The sequence below is a fragment of the Bubalus bubalis genome, chromosome 5 (genome assembly GCF_019923935.1).
Source record: "Bubalus bubalis isolate 160015118507 breed Murrah chromosome 5, NDDB_SH_1, whole genome shotgun sequence".
In the NCBI taxonomy this organism is placed as follows: Eukaryota; Metazoa; Chordata; class Mammalia; order Artiodactyla; family Bovidae; genus Bubalus; species Bubalus bubalis.
In genome coordinates this window covers 59,982,451-60,000,006 of record NC_059161.1, presented here as the reverse complement: position 1 = coordinate 60,000,006, position 17,556 = coordinate 59,982,451, and the positions used below count along the sequence as shown (strand labels likewise).

Here is a 17,556-nt window from a genome sequence, read left to right as displayed (position 1 = left end):
ATCCTCTGTCATCCCCTTCTCCTCTTGCCTTCAATCTTTCCCAGCATTAGAGTCTTTTCCAATGAGTTGGCTCTTCACATCAGGTGGCCAAAGTATTGGAGCTTCAGTTTAAGCATCAGTGCTTCTAATGAATATTTCCTTTAAGATTGACTGGTTTGATCTCCTTTATTTTCATTAAGGTGAAATAGTATTAGTGTCATATAGATAAATATATTGGCACCACTTTTGTAGAATTTAATTTTAACTTATTTAAATACTCCATTTTAGAATCTTGCTGAAACTAACATCTGATGAAGCCCATCTTTATATCATAGAATATAAATTGTTCTGCTTTTAAATACATTTTTGTATATCTTTAGTACATTCACAATTTTCAAAGAATAATTAATGATGATTGAGTCTAATTTGAGATACAGTGTATCTTGGTTAGAGCCTTGGAAGTCACTGACAAAGGAGATGCTCATTTATAAATTCTGAAGAGATATTGTTAACTACAAACTTGTCAGTTGCGTAAAGCTTCCAAGTGTGTTATAGTTGGACCCTGCAATTTTCAAAAAGTTATATTGATTGAAAAGTAATTTAAAATGGTAATTATATCTTTTTAAAGTCCAGATTTTCTGGCTTTTATTAAAAATTAGGAGATCTAGAAACAGCAGGCCCCCGGTCTCATACGGCAATGACTGATTAAAGTTTGCACTCTTAGTTTTTGCTTAATATGTGTTACTGCCTGGCCTTTCCAGACATAGACATTGGAGACACTTGTTCTAAATGAAGGTCCTCAAGAAAGAGCCCAGGATTTATGCTGTACACTTAGTACAATCCTTGTCAAGCATTTTTTTTTTTTTTTACATATTGGACTTGAGCTTGAACTAGTTTTATTTGTTTTGTTTTAATCCATCTGATCACCAAAGTCATTCTCATTAAAAGATAAATCAAGCAAGAGGAAATGAGGTCAAGTGTGACTGCTCTTTAATCTTTATTAGCACTATACTAGCAGTCCCAGTAATAGGGCAGCCTTTTCTTTCTTTTTTTCTTTTTCTTACCCAGAGCAGCATTTTCCAAACTTTGCCTCTTGAACTCTAGTCTGGAAAATATTAATGAGTATCCTATCAAATAAACTTGGGAGAAATTATATTTGAAATAGTTAAACTTTTTTTTTTGGCATTTACAGGGCTTTCCAGTCTTAAATATATTTTTATTTAGTGTAAACTACTAAGAGGGGACATCTACTACATAGCATTTTGCAAACTCAATCACTCATTGATTCCTCAAATACTACTGCAGCCTAATATGTGCCAGACACTGTGTTAGATGCCAAGAACAAGGCAATGAACAACACAGCTGAGGTGTCCTGGCTTCATAGAGTTGATAACACGGTTAGCCATGGAATCCCTTTATCAGCTGACTGGTTTGCAATATGCTGCTCTGATATAACTCAACAAAGAACATTTGATTTTTTCTTAGCAAGTTTTTCTTTTTAGTGGCAGCTTATTTCATTCTTAGACTTTCTTAAGGGTAGTTTGTACAAGTGTTTCCCATAGCCTTATTTCTCTGCTTAATTATATGTTTTTTTATATCAATTATACAAGTCCTGAATATATCTGAGCTTAAAACATTTAATGTTGTAAATGGCCTATTAAAAAAAGAGCCTGTGAATGCTATATAGCTGGGGCATTTAAATTCAGTATCTCTTTAGTAGAGACTTTTCTTTTTTTGGTTAAGTTTTCCACAATTAGCTAGAGGAAAGTAAAGTCAACTCTGTAAAATATGTTTTGGACAGTTGCACAGATGTAATGAAGTTATTGAATAAACATGCCTGGAGATTGTTAATAATAATAATAATATATCCAGGGAATGCTAGTCCTCTTAAGCTAAGAAAACTGTAAGGAGAAGGGCAAAATAGGTCTTCCCATTTAAATTTAGAAGTTTGTAATACAAGCTCACTATCTAGCTGAACAGATAGTCTATCCATTTGCATTTTTTATATTTAAATATTATATCACCACCCTGGGGAAGAAATTTATGTTATTGATACTGCTGCTTGAATAGTTTATGAGTTTTCAATTTCTGCTATGAATTTTACTTTAAGTATGAAACACTTTATATATTAAATGCTTATAGCAATGGTTATATTAAAATCTCAACGAAAGCTGTCTTCATCCATAAATGGTCTGCCTAATTCCTATTTCAAGTTGTTACTCATTTTACAAACATCTCTTCAACTGAAACTCTACTAGATAAAACATCTTGATAGGTTATTAGATGATATTTTTTAAATCCATCTGTTGGTATTAATGACCTATATATATTAGGTTTATCTGGACATTTATATTATGAATACATACAGTGAAAACACTTTATTTTTCATATTGAAGATTATAAAAGATATCTTTAATTGCTAAATTCATTCTCAAACATATTATTCTATGTGATAAAGGAAAAAGGAGATATTCAGTATTTTATAACCCTTTCTTATGACTGGGACAGTTGACCTGATTTTTTTAGAAGGGCTAAAATTATTCAGTATTCATATTTTCCAGTTTTATTGAGATATGTCATACAGCAGTATAGAAGCTTAAGGTGTACGGAACAATGATTTCACTTACTTGTATCATGAAATGTTATATATTCACTATTCATTATATTTAGTCAATATTCATTGTCAGTTATACATACTACCAATTTAAAACATATCTCATCCTAGTTCATATACAATTGACATAAATACTTTGTACATTTCCAATTGAGTGGCTTTTAAAAATGCTTTACCTTAAAAAAAAATTCCTACAGTTGGTTAATGAGAACTAAGTCATCTGACAGTGAAATCAGAAATGAACTGGCTATAACTCAGCCCTCAAAACATTAAATTTTCTATTTTCTATATTACAATAATGATTAAAATACTAGAGTCTAATAGAATATGTAATATTTGAGCAGGTGTACTTTTATGATAACATGGAAATTTTTGTTTGTTGATTAGTTTATTAGATTAAATTGACTTGCCCTTGTTCATATTTTCTCTCCTAATTCTTTCATCAGCTGTTTGCAAACTTTTATACCTAGGCATTCTTGCTTGTCAAATTAAGTTTTGTAAACCAGAGGGAATTGCCTCTGGAATTAAGGGAATTCCTTTCTGTTAATTAGATTATAGTGGATTTTTTTCCCTTTTATTCTCTTTTTTTATATACCACACAATTAAATAACTGCTCTATTTTGAACATTACAAAACTCTTAATCCAGCTTCTCCTTTTGCAAGTATTTTAGATAGATCTTTCAACAGACCTTTCTGCAGAGATCCTGGGGTGAACCCCAGCACTGACTCTTGTATCCTGTTTAGGCCTGTCTGTCCTCCCAGTGTTGTCAATGACCGGGACAAGTCAGGCTGCTCATTGACCAAGATCTTTATTATGCAGCTTGTGATTTCCTAAGCATGTTCTATGGTTCCCCCATAAGAACAATAAAAAAATAATTGGCATATTTCCCACTCTGTAGCATATATGATAAAACTGACAATTGATTTTTCTGATTCTTTAGTCATTTTTTAGTTAAAAAACAATAGCATCTTAGAATCACTCTCAAGATAGAAGTAAACTATCCTTTGAGTCTACGAAATTCAATTAGTCAAATACGAAGACAGTATAATTCATATGACTATATTTGCTATGCTAACATCTCATTATATTTTATTGACTATGAAGTGTAGGAGGAGAAGGCAATGGCAACCCACTCCAGTACTCTTGCCTGGAAAATCCCATGATCGGAGGAGCCTGGTAGGCTGCAGTCCATGGGGTCGCACAGAGTTGGGCACGACTGAAGCGCCTTAGCAGCAGCATGGAGTGTAGGAGGTTTCCAGATTTGAAGATGAAATCATTTTTTACGCAATCTGTGATGATGAAAAAGTATTTATTTTTGTTTATTTTTTTTCCAAATGAAGAGAGTGAAGGCATTGAAGTATCCTGTATTCATTTTAGAGTTCATTAGTAAGAAACCTCCAATAAAAGGAAGGGAAATGTCAGACATTTGATAGCAAAAGATCACAAGGCTTCCAATTTAGCCACATAGTGTTTTTTAAATTTATTTTTTAATTGGAGGAAAATTACTTTGCAATGTTGTGTTTGTTTCTGTCATGAAACAACACAAATCAGTCATAATTATACATATGTCCCTACTTCTTGAACCTTCCTTCCCTCCCCACATCTCACCCCTTTAGGTCATCACAGGGCATCAAGCTAGGCTCCCTGTGCTATGCAGTAACTTCTCTCCAGCTATCTATTTACACATGGTAATGTGGATATGTCGATGCTTCTTCCTCTGTTTGTCCCACTCTTTCCTTCCTCCACTGGGTCCACAAGTCCATTCTCGATAGCTGCATCTCCATTCCTTCCCTGGAGATAGGTTCTATAAAACTGGTATTAATGAGCAGCATAGTTTTGAGAGAGAGGAATGGGCCACCCTTCCTCTGTCCCCAGTGTGGATCAGCCTTCAACATGCTGTGGGCAAGTCTGCCCTCATAGAGGGGACCACACAGAGCCCTAGAGACGGTTACAGAGTTTGGTGATAGAATCTGTGAGCAAAGGATAAAGTAACTGAGGACAGTATTCCACAGAGATATCAAGGAAGATGAGATAAGGCTGCAGAAGCTTCACCTCTTCTGAGAGGAGCCAATATAAGCACTCTATGAAGAGCATCATTTCTATTTTCAAGGCCAACGAACTACATACATCCAAGACACCACATGTGGGTTCCAAGTTTTACCTCTGAGCCTATACTCATACCGGTCTATGACTTTTGCGTCCTCTTTTGCGGTTTTTGTTTCTGCCTAGTGAACTCTGACCCATCTGTTAAAGAACAGATTAGATACTTCCCCAATGCTTTCTGTTCCCATCCTCTTTTGTTTTTGCTTTATCATGAAACTTTGTTTTTCTCCCCTTGTATACTGGTACAGCTATTTGCTCTTTCCCTCATTAGATTTTAAGGGTCTTAGGATGAGGCTTCTGCTTATTCACCTTTTTATACTCACAGTGTCTAAACACAGGACTATTGAACAGATTAAGACATATCTGGTGGGCTTTCTCAATGGCTCGGCAGGTAATGACTCTGCCTGCCAGTGGAGGAGACACAGGAGACATGAGTTCAATCCCTGGGTTGAGAAGATCCCTAGAGGAGGAAATGCAGCCCACTCCAGAATTCTTGCTGGGGAAATCCATGGACAGAGGAACTGGGTGGGTTATAGTCCATGGGGTCACAAAGTGTTGGACATGACTGAACAAGGCACAATGGTGGATTGAATTAACTATGAATCAGTTCCGTTCAGTTCAGTTCAGTCACTCATTCGTGTCTGACTCTTTGTGACCCCATGAATTGTAGCATGCCAGGCCACCCTGTCCATCACCAACTCCCAGAGTTCACTCAAACTCACGTCCATCGAGTCAGTGATGCCATCCAGCCATCTCATCCTCTGTCGTCCCCTTCTCCTCCTGCCCCAAAATGTCCCAGCATCAGATTCTTTTCCAATGAGTCAACTCTTCGCATGGGGTGGCCAAAGTACTGGAGTTTCAGCTTTAGCATCAGTCCTTCCAAAGAACACCCAGGACTGATCTCCTTTAGAATGGACTGGTTGGATCTCCTTGCAGTCCAAGGGACTCTCAAGAGTCTTCTCCAACACCACAGTTCAAATTCCCTAGTATTTGCTATTGATTATTTGCTTATCTGATAATACAGGCCCAGAATTGAATATTAATTTCTGTGTTATAAGGAGCTGCCTCTAGGTAAAGTGGACATCTCTCTTTGGCTTCCTCACCTCCTGTTCTCCCCCATCTCCACCCCCTTCAGCTCAGGGATGGCGAATGCTGCTCTTTGGGGTGACTGGTCCTACCCAGGGTCACATTCCATGAGGGCTACCTCTCTCCAGAGTTTCTCCTGACCTATTAGTATACCCCATTATTCAGGTGCTGGCCTGACGTTGCTCTCAGTTGGGAGAATCTTTGGCCATCCCTTCCTTTACCCTTTTGACAAGTGGTTAAAGAGAAAGGCTCCTCTCCCCAGGGGAACATCTGCCCTATCTCTTATCACACCTCTCATCACATCTCTGATTTTTGCTAGCTGATGAGACTCAACACAAGTCAGATTACACAAACTCTGTTATAAATGTGGGGACAAACTTGCTCTCAGTTCAGTTCAGTTCAGTCACTCAGTCATGTCTGACTATTTGTGAGCCCATGGACTGCAGCACGCCAGACTTCCCTGTCGATCACCAATGCGTGGAGCTTGCTCAGACTCATGTCCATCAAGTTGGTGATGCCATCCAACCATCTCTTCCTCTGTCATCCCCTTCTCCTCTTGCCTTCAATCTTTCCCAGCATCAGGGTCTTTTCAAATGAGTCAGTTATTCCCATCAGGTGGCCAAAATATTGGAGTTTCAGCTTTAGCATCAGTTCTTCCAATAAATATTCAAGACTGATTTCCATTAGGATGCACTGGTTGGATCTCCTTGCAGTCCAAGGGACGCTCAAGAGTCTTCTCTAGCACCACAATTCAAAAGCATCAATTCTTTGGTGCTCAGCTTTCTTTATGGTCCATCTCTCACATCCATACATGACTACTGGAAAAACCACAGCTTTGACTAGACAGACCTTTGTCAGCAAAGTAATGTCTCTCATTTTTAATATGCTGTCTAGGTTGGTCATAGCTTTTATTACAAGGAGCAAGCATCTTAATTTCATGGCTGCAGTCACCATCTGCAGTGATTTTGACCAAGACAATAAAGTCTGTCAGTTTCCATTGTTCCCCCGTGTATTTGCCATGAAGTGGTGGGACTGTATGCCATGATCTCAGTTTCTTGAACGTTGAGTTTTAAGCCAACTTTTTCGTTCTCCTTATTCACTTCCATCAAGAGGCTCTTTCATTCTTCTTTGCTTTCTGCCGTAAGAGCAGTGTCATTTGAGTATCTGAGGTTGTTGGTATTTCTCCTGGGAATCTTGATTTCAGCCTGTGCTTCATCAACCTGGCATTTCGCTTGACGTACTCTGCATATAAGTTAAATTAGCAGGGTGACAATATACAACCTTGACGTACTCCTTTCCCATTTTGGAACCAGACTGTTGTTCCATGTCTGATTCTACTGCTGCTTCTTGACCTGCATACAGATTTCTCAGGAGGCAGGTCAGGTGGTCTGGTATTCCCATCTCTTGAAGAATTTTTCCACAGTTTGTTGTGATTCACACAGTGAAAGGCTTTGGCATAGTCAAAGCAGAAGTAGATGTTTTTCTGGAACTCTCTTGCTTTTTTGATGATCCATTGGATGTTGGCTATTTGATCTCTGGTTCCTCTGCCTTTTCTAAAACCAGCTTGAACATCTGGAAGTTCTCAGTTCACATACTGTTGAAGCCTGGCTTGGAGAATTTGGAGCATTACTTTACTAGCCTGTGAGATGAGTGCAATTGTGCAGTAGTTTGAACAGTCTTTGGCATTGCTTTTCTTTGGGATTGGAATGAAAACTGACCTTTTCCAGTCCTGTGGCCAATGCTGAGTTTTCCAAATTTGCCAGCATATTGAGTGCAGTACTTTCCCAGCATCATCTTTTAGGATTTGAAATAGCACAGCTGGAATTCTATCACCTCTACTAGCTTTGTTCATAGTGATGCTTCCTAAGGCCCACTTGACTTCACATTCCAGGATGTCTGGCTCTAGTTGAGTGATCACACCATCGTGGTTATCTGGGTCACTGAGATCTTTTTTTACAGTTCTTCTGTGTATTCTTACCTCCTTTTCTTAGTATCTTCTGCTTCTGTTAGGTGCATACTATTTCTGTCCTTTATTGTGCCCATCTTTGCATGAAATGTTCCCTTGGTATCTCTAATTTTCTTCAAGAGATCTCTAGTCTTTCCCATTCTATTTTTTTTTTTTTCTGTTTCTTTGCCTTGATCTCTGAGGAAGGCTTTCTTATCTCGCTTTGCTATTCTTTGGAACTCTGCATTCAAAACGCACTAGGTTTCAAACTTGGTCTAGTTGGCTCTTTTTTCCTGCCTCTAGCCCAGGCGAAAAGACTTAATTCACATGCTTTGCATAACTCAGTGGAGAATTTATTGTTATCTGGAGTCAAATTCCTAACTTGTAATAAAGTACCCTTAATCCTGCTTTGAGCTTAATACATATGTTTCATTAGTCACCCTTTAACAGAGAGAAGGCTTCTCTAGGACATGTTTGAAACCTGAACAGGTATTCGAGACTTGTTCCCTAGCTATGTGTCTCGCTATCTATGAATCATTATCTCCATGCCCAGTTTGAAATGATTTACCTAAGTCAAGGTTCCTCATGACTTGGATAACTACTCTTTTGGGCAATCAATATATATGGAGAAAAATGTTTCACAATTTATAAAGATCTGTAATATATTTCTATACATAGTCTCCTAGGGCCATCTCATCTCTGCTGTAAAGCTGTTCATGATCTCCTTTGCTTCCTTCATAAAGAACTCAATTTTCTAGTTATGCTGAGCCCCTTTCAGTTTCTTCAGCAACCGTTTTCATTCTCTAACTCACTTCCATATATTTTGTATGTGTGTGTTAGTCGCTCAGTCACGTCCAACTCTTTGCGACCCCATGGACTGTAGCCCACCAGGCTCCTTTGTCCGTGGGATTCTCCAGGCAAGAGTACTGGAGTGGGTCGCCATTTCCTTCTCCAATATTTTGTATATGTTGATTAATTTTAATTTTTGCTTCCTGAGACCTCTATCAATTCTTTTCTAACTCTGCAGACACTCAAGTAATGACTTATTTGTATATACCACTGTATCTCCACATTGAATTTAAGAATTTCTGCGAGATCTGTGTCTTTGAGGACATTATAAAAATTAATAGGCAAACCCATAACACCTTCTTCTTTAATATAATGTTCAGTGTATTGAAAAGTACTCTCTGCAAGAATAAAGCACATCTGAATATATATTTAAAACTGTTAAAAGATACCATTTTAAAAGTAAAGTTGATCATTGTCTAAACTTTTGATTGAAAGCTCAATTCATTTTTAGGGTTTTCATAGCTGTTTGTACTTTTATAGAGCAATCTATCTGAGACTTAAATAATATCTTCTGAATTTGAAGATATATTTTTAAATTTTATTTATAAAATGAATCTAAATAGTTTCATTATGTATACAGATATACACGTACACATGTGCACTTAATACGCACTACATGTTTCTCTAATGAAACATTACGGCTCAATGGAATTAAAATTAATTCATGTGCATGGAAATACCTAGTCTTTGAGCCCTATCTTTTCAGCCATCCAGTCTCTTGAGAAAGCAAATTTTGCCCAGACACAAAAGAAAAATGTACTATTAAAATGCAATTCAGAAGTGATAAAAAGTGTAAGTGCAGCAGCCGGCTCACAGCACCCCCTCTGTATACTAAGGGACATTGGGGCCACATTAATTTTTTGTGTGAGTGTTGTCCATCCCATGTGCAAATTAGCACTGGAAGGACCATAATCTGTCTTACATGAGAGCTCTTTTCCCAAGGGCATATATAACACATGCTTGTGGAATTTTGTATATTCAAAGCTCTGTGTTCTGTTTATTTTTTATCTTAAATAGATGTAGAAGGTATTTTCTTCAGAAAAATATTTAAAAGGAATTTCTTAATAAACATTAAAAAGAAATTGTAGAGAAGTGTGAAACTTTATGAAATAACACATTTCCTAAGCTTATTATTTTTTAAACAAATTCATGAATATAATGGGAGAAATTTCAATTGAATTGGGATTTTTAAAAAGGCCCTTTCCTTGTCTTAAATAAATAAGATAATATATGTGAAAATATCAGCATCTGCCCCCAAATTTGTTTAACCTCAATTTCATTTTTTCTGTGTCTGAATTTCAAAGTATTTTTCTTGGCAGAATATTTAATTTAGTCGTAAATTAAATACTTACTTCCCAGAGCTTGCTTTTTTCCCTCTAAAAGTTTCTTGTATTTAAAACAGGATCTAGCTCTAATATTATTGATACCATGTCTCCTTTGATTATATTAATTAAAATTTTCTGATGTTTACTCCTCTTTCCTATATTATATGTTTCTTCTTAGATTATCTCTTTTATTTAGATATGAGTTTTTCTTCCATCTTGGTGTTAGTTGCTCAGTCATGTCCGACTCTTTGTGACCCCATGGACTATAGCCCACTGGGATCCTCTGTCCGTGGGGTTCTCCAGGCAAGAGTACTGGAGTGGGTTGCCATTCCCTTTTCCAGGGGATCTTCCCAACTCAGAGATCAAACCCAGTTCTCCTACACTGGCAGGCAGATTCTTTACCGTGTGAGCCAATGCCTCATTAAACCATGGAATTCTCCAGGCAAGAATACTGGAATGGGTAGCCACTCCCTTCTCCAAGGAATCTTCCCAACCCGGGGATTGAACCCGAGTCTTTTGCATTGCAGGCAGATTCTTTACCATCTGAGCCACTAGGAAAGCCCTCCATCTTGGTAGTTTCCCCAAATGACAATTCATTTATAAATTCATATTAAAAAGGAAACTCTAACCATCAGATTAAAAGTGTATTTGTGTGTGAAAGTGGCTTATTTGACTGATAGACACTGGGATATGACCTTTTAATTAAGAAATTTCCAAATGTTGATATTTGAAGTTGTTGCACTGGGAACATCTCAGTATCTTTTGAGAAGAAACAGTTAGTCTTCTGAAATCTATTAGTCAAGCTGCCAGGTCACTTCAAGAGGAGCAAGGGAAGACTTCAGTGAGTAATCTTTGAATTAGAATTCATATATTCCATTTGGTGCCTCACTCTGGCCTGCCTATGCCCAGAGCTTTCTGATATTATATTTCTGAGAATACATTCTTTTTATGAATATATGAACTGGGAGAGAAACCTGGGGGTTTGCATAGGTTTCTCACCTGTTTTCAACTTTATTCTTCACTCTCACCCATTGCAGTAGCTTCCAGAATCTTCCAGGATTCTGCAGGACTAATGGCATAATTTCTCTTTGGCCTCTTCCTCTTTTGGAACTCGACTTTTCTATCTGCATTCCACCTGCCAAAAATTTGTTAGCATTTTCCTCTTCTGTTTTTTCTCTTTTGTCCTCTTTCCTATGAACTTATAACTTTAAAAAAAATCCCTTTACTCTTATTTCAGAAGGTTTGATGAGGGATTAAACAATTCATCAGGTTACACTATAAATGTATCATAATCTGAGATGTTCTGTGAGAGTTTAAAATTTTTATTTTTATGCTGATCAAAACATTAAAACTAATAATGATAATGATGATGGCGATGATGATAGCAGTGCCGATACTGAGAGCTATAACAATAAGCTACTTCTACTTTTGCAATACCATTATTTATTGAATACTTACTGTTTTCAGCACCATGTTAGGTTTCGTGTATATTAAGTTGTTCATTCGTGGCTCAAATGGTAAAGAATCTGCCTGCAATGCAGGAGACCTGGGTTTGATCCCTGTGTCAGGAAGATCCCCTGAAGAAGCGAGTGATGACCCACTCCATATTCTTTCCTGGAAAAAAAAAATCCCATAGATAGAAGAGCCTGGTGGGCTACAGTTCATGGATTCTCAAACAGTTAGATGTGACTGAGCAACTAACACTTTCCTTCCAGTTTACTCCATAGCATGAGGGAACACAGATAGCAGGGGCAAAGCTAAGATGCAAATATAGGTCTGACTGACTCAAAAGCTTCTTTATCCATATTCTGTACCAAGAATGCCTTTATTATTTGGGTAAGTTAAGATGTGAAGAAAGCCCATTTCTTCACATGAGAATTGCCATGTGAATGAGAGTTGCCAATGGTAGCCATCTTTTACATTTGGGGAATACCATCTTATTAAGGGCATTTTTACTTATGTGATGAGTTTTGAGTTACTTGGCACAATTAATTAATTAAATAACATTTTCTATATTTAGCAAATATTTGAGACCCACAAAATTCTGTAAAATTTTAGTGTCTCCATTTGTGGGATAAGAAATGAAGATACACAGAAGTTAGTAACAGAGATAGTCAGTGGCCAAGATTGAAGTGAAGACCTGGTGTTGTGATTCCAAGCCATGTGTTATTTTCCCTATAATTAATGACTTCTTTAAATTCTTTTTTTTTTTTAGTCAAATGTCTCTACAAATCAAATTAAGACAATTACCTTAATGTTCTTTCAGGTTTTTGCCATTTTCTTCCTATCATAAAAACAAAAAATACGTCCCGACAATGCATTTATCAAGCAAATATGGTCCTGATGCTTATGGAACTCAACATTTCCGAGATGAAAATCCTAAGAGATGGATCTGTAACAAGGTGAGTCAATGCAACATTAAAAAGAAAATAATGTTTCTTTGAAAAGGCTAAAAGTGGACACTTATTATAGCAGATATACTCTCATTACAACTAACACCTTCATGGTTACAGAATTATTTTTAGCTATTTTATAGGAAGATAGTGCAGCTTACTGTGTCAGTAAGAGGTTTAAGTTTTTTTGTGGATTTTTCTTGTTGTGTTCTTGCGTTTTATGGTTTGGCCACCCTGTGGTCAATGGCATGGATCATTAGCTTTGGCAAAGCCAATTAGGGTCAAGTCTGAATCTGTGGAATAGAGGTAAGCTAACTCTTAGGCATGGAGATGAGTGCTTCCTTGCTTTCTTTCAACCTCCGTGTATATGTAGATAGGTATGTAAGAAAGAAGGAAGAAGAAGGGAAGGGTAAAAGGAAGGAGGGGAGGGTAAGAGGGAAGAAGGAAAGAAGGAAGGGGAGATATATGTGATATCCTATCTATATATATGACATAGAAAAGGAAAAAGCAGATAAATATTTACTTTTGGATTCCAGAATTATAGTTGCTAGCACTTAAAATTTCTAAAATGGGAAAACACCTACCTACATGTCTTACACAATAGGAGGTAACAAGGAAAGTTCTTACTGGGTTTTTAACCTATTGTCTGGAGAAGGCAATGGCACCCCACTCCAGTACTCTTGCCTGGAAAATCCCATGGATGGAGGAGCCTGGTAGGCTGTAGTCCATGGGGTCGTTAACAGTCAGACATGACTGAGTGACTTCCTTTTCATTTTTCACTTTCATGCATTGGAGAAGGAAATGGCAACCCACTCCAGTGTTCTTGCCTGGAGAATCCCAGGGGCGGGGGAGCCTGGTGGGCTTCCATCTATGGGGTTGCACAGAGTCGGACACAACTGAAGCAACTTAGCAGCAGTAGCAGCAGCAACCTATTGTCTAGCAATTAGAAACTCAAACTTACTCATATCAAAATTATACAGATAAAGTGGAGCAGGAAATTATATTCTGGAAAGGGCCTAGAGCTACTGAGTGCCATACACTACCAGGCCTATTGTTTCTATTAGTAGTCTGTCAATGAGGATTTATTCATTTACACACAGTCTCCTACCAAAAGGATTTAAGACACCTTGCTTGTGTGCGTGTGTGCTAAGTTGCTTCAGTCATGTCCGACTCTTTACGACCCTATGAATTATAGCCCGCCAGGCTCTTCTGTCCATGGAATTCTCCAGGCAAGAATACTGGAGTGGGTTGCCATGCCCTTCTTCGGGGAATCTTCCCAATCTAGGGATCAAACCCATGTATCCTGCACTGCAGGTGATTCTTTACTGCTGAGCCACCAGGAAAGACCCCGAAGGTACCGTGTCAAGTGGCAGATACAACATAGGCCATATTCTAGAAATTTAAACAAGGGGAAACAATCTTAGATGAGAAGAGCACCTAAGCCCACAAAATAAAGGGGGACTGGGAGGAGGGCATGGCAACTCACTCCAGTATACTTGCCTGGAGAATCCCATGGACAAAGCAGCTAGGTGGGCTGCAGTCTATGGAATTGCAAAGAGTCTTACATGACTGAGCAACTGAGCATGCTTGCACGCGACTATGGTGGTCAGAGACTTAGGAAATGCAACCTGTTGGTATCTAAGATGCAGAGAACAAAAGTTGCAGAGGCATCCTCACTGCTCAAGTGAAAGAAACATGTTAGACCTTTAAGGGAAATGAGATCTTTTTTTACCAAATTCTAAGAAAAGTTCTTTTTGAAGGACATTGTAAATAATGGCATTGTCAAAGGGAATTCATGCTTGGATTCCTTGGAAAGTCACTTTTTCTTTTGTAGCTAAGTCTTTTTTTTGTTTTTGTTTTTAAATGATCTACCAGAACACTAAACAGTAATTCCATGGCATAAGGAATATGTACAGTGAGTAGTTCAATCTTGTCCACTGACTGATAAACCTGAAAGTTGATAACAATATTATTACATAAAAAATCCATAGCAAGACTATGCCAAGCATTTGTTTTTTACCTAATATGCAGCCATTCAGAATATAGGGTAAATATGATTTTTAAACCTTTTAATTTTATATTTTGAATGTACATAATGTGATCTACATCTCATTTTTCTATTTGATGTGAATTTTATTTTTTGCTGTTAAGCCGTCACCATTCTATTTAATTCAAGGAAAGTCTCATTTCATTTCTTTAAAATGTAAATAACTCGCCTTAGGACACTGCGCTGCTGCTGCTGCTAAGTGACTTCAGTCGTGTCCAACTCTGTGCGACCCCATAGACGGCAGCCCACCAGGCTCCTCCATCCATGGGATTTTCCAGGCAAGAGTACTGGAGTAGGGTGCCATTACCTTCTCCAGACACTGTGCTACTTCAGTATAAGAAAAATCCTTGCACCAGTGTTTCTTTCCTAAAATAATATGGTTCTTTTGGGTTTTATGCCATGGGTTTATTCATATGTTTGACATATTCCAAGACTATGCATTCATCTCACTAGATTAATCAAGTTATAGAGACTCTTGGATATTCACTAAAAAAAAAAGTTTATTTTGTTCTTTTGGAGGAATCATTGTTGCCTCTGTATACTTTTTGAAAGTATGCATACTTGAAAAGTTAATGACAAATAATCATTCTTGTAGATCCTGAAAACTAAGAAAGTGTAGAGATTCCTTATGTCTTAATAAATCATTAATCCACTTGCACAAAACCACATAGAAAGATATTAAATGCAAATTTAATTTTATTCCTCATTTCCTTCTTTTCCGCTTCCTCTGATCTCTTAAAATAACCTTATTAGATTGACAAATTATTCCTGTGTAGCCAATAGATTCTACAAAGTACAAGGGTAGCCATTCTATTGTTTCTATGAAAATATTTTATGTTTTGACTTGCTGCTCAGTGATCTGCCCGATAAATGATGAAAAGCCCGCTGATTTTTCTTTATTTTAGATAAAACTTTGTTTATTGATTTTGGAGACATGAGACCACAACTTATTGATTATTAGTAGATGAAGGATTGTTTTAGTGAGTTGTTGAGTTCAAAATGTTGAAGAGGGAAAAGACTGGTGTAGTTTTATGCTGCTTCTATTGGAAGATGGACTATTTACAAACGTTTAAATACACATAAGATTTAGTTGAATGCATTAGATTTACTGAAATTAAGAAACAAATATATTTGGTTCCTGTTCTCCACTCTTTGCATCATGTTTTAAGCTTGTCTGCCTGGAGAATTTTTTTCTCTTTCGTTTATTTAAGCATGGAGGTTGTAACTGTCAGGCCATTTGTTATACACCTAAGATAAAGGGTATACATTGAGAGAAAAGTAAAATGTTTTCTTTCTCTAATCATGTTCATATTAAATCAGTTAATAAATAGTATTTAATATTTTTGTTTTATTTTCATGCTTTTAACATGAACAGTATATAAAGACATCACAAAGTCAGCAGATTAAGAGCAAATAATATAATTTTCCTGACAGTATGAAAATCAATAATGAAAAATAATATATATACCATTTTTTTAACTTATGGAAATCAATAATAAAGTATACATATCATATAACTTACTCATATTTCTTTTATCTAACTGTAAAATGCTCCAAGTTAACTGTTAGATTCTAGGTCTGTGTCTTAAATGGTCAAACTTTTTTTAAGTTCACCTAAAGAGTTTGTATTTATATCTTTGTTGCGCTGATCTCAATATCTGAAAGAGAAATGAAATTAAATAAGGAGAATCTATCAGTCACCATTAATTTCATCTATCTGACTAGATCTAAAAGAGTTGGCCAAGAAAAAATGTTCTACTAAAAACATTCTTTTGATTGTCAAAACATCCAAACATGTTCATATTTACTGAAGCAGAAATGATAGTCTCAGGCCTTTATCTGAATAAGAATGAGTTTCATATGCATTTTGGACAACTGACTATAAAGGAACCACTTCATGTTTTCCCTTATTTGCAAAATTCAAGAAGAGACTTTTAAGATGGTTCATGTTGACAGAGCTTCTCCTCCTACACCTTATTATAGGTGAATTACAGCAGTAGATCAGCCCTTTTGTGTTATTTCCACATGCATTTTGGTCCTAAACAGAATTTTTTAAGCTACAAAGCATAAAAATATCTAGTACTCCAAAGAATTAATTTAGAGAGCCTAAGCATATTGCACAGAACATAAAGTTGACCTTTACCGTCGACGGCGTTTGGAATGGAGTGGGATGTGGAACACATCATAGATTTAATGTGGCACGTCGCTGTCTGCAGAAACTTGGGTGGGACTGTGACTGCTTGCCCATGGCACCCGGTGATTGAATCTGCTGTCACCAGCATCCTGATAATAATGAACACCCAGCTCAACGACCGTGATTATGATTATCATAATTGATGTGCAGGAGCAGTGTGTGGGGATCATTACAGCTGAACTGTACATCAGAGAAACAGGCCTCAGTTATGGATAATTTTACTCTTATGCATTGATTGGGATAAAATATGCCTTTCTCTTTAAACAGACCAGCTTCATATAATTTTAAGAATCTTTCTGTACACGCTGATGGATGATTATGTGTCTGCTGAAAACAGCCCCCGACAGTTGTTTGTTTTCTGTTGTTTCGTTTCATTAGCAAATGTAAACAATTAAATAATTAAGTGTAATTGAGGGAAAATATTTTGCTTAGGAGGATGGTCTTCAATAATCAAATATCCAGTTTAAGTGCTTTTTCTGTCTCTCTGACGATATATCTGGGACTGAAGTTCTTCAGCATTCTCCCTCTGATTATCCTTGTACCTGAATTCCAGAGGTCAGCAACCATCAGGGAAAATATAAGCGTATACAGTTTTTTATTATAAAGTATTGTGCATTTGAATATGCATGCATTTTTGCATATACTCTAGTTTATTATGCCTTTAGGACAGAACCACTATTGTGTTATACTGTATTGAAAAATAGTGTTTAACCTATAGAATAGTTTGGATGTGTAGTGTTGAGATGTATAAATTTACACTTCCTTAGCTTTTTCATCAATATTTTGTTTCAGATAGGTTTGTTACATTGTGTGGAAATTTTCAATTATAGTTTTAAAAATGAGTTCAAGAGTTTCTGATTTTAATTTTAATTCATGAATAAATATGATATTAATATATGCAGTGATGTTTCCAAGATTTTCAGTAGATTAGAACTGACCATATTAGTCTTTAATTATTAACCTAGGTGGGCTTTCCTGGTGACTCAGCAGTAAAGAATCTGCCTGCCAATGAAGGAGATG

General features: G+C 36.8%; 1 protein-coding gene across 3 annotated transcripts in view; it reads left to right on the top strand.

Annotated features, from left to right (window-relative positions):
- SPATA17 (spermatogenesis associated 17) overlaps positions 1-17,556 on the top strand; it is a 239,331-nt gene that overhangs the window by 161,405 nt on the left and 60,370 nt on the right. For all 3 annotated transcript variants that reach the window (XM_045165757.1, XM_045165758.1, XM_006076186.4), the window contains one exon: positions 12,169-12,304. In XM_045165757.1, coding sequence (XP_045021692.1) covers positions 12,169-12,304 — 136 coding nt within the window. The remainder of the gene's footprint in view (positions 1-12,168; positions 12,305-17,556) is intronic.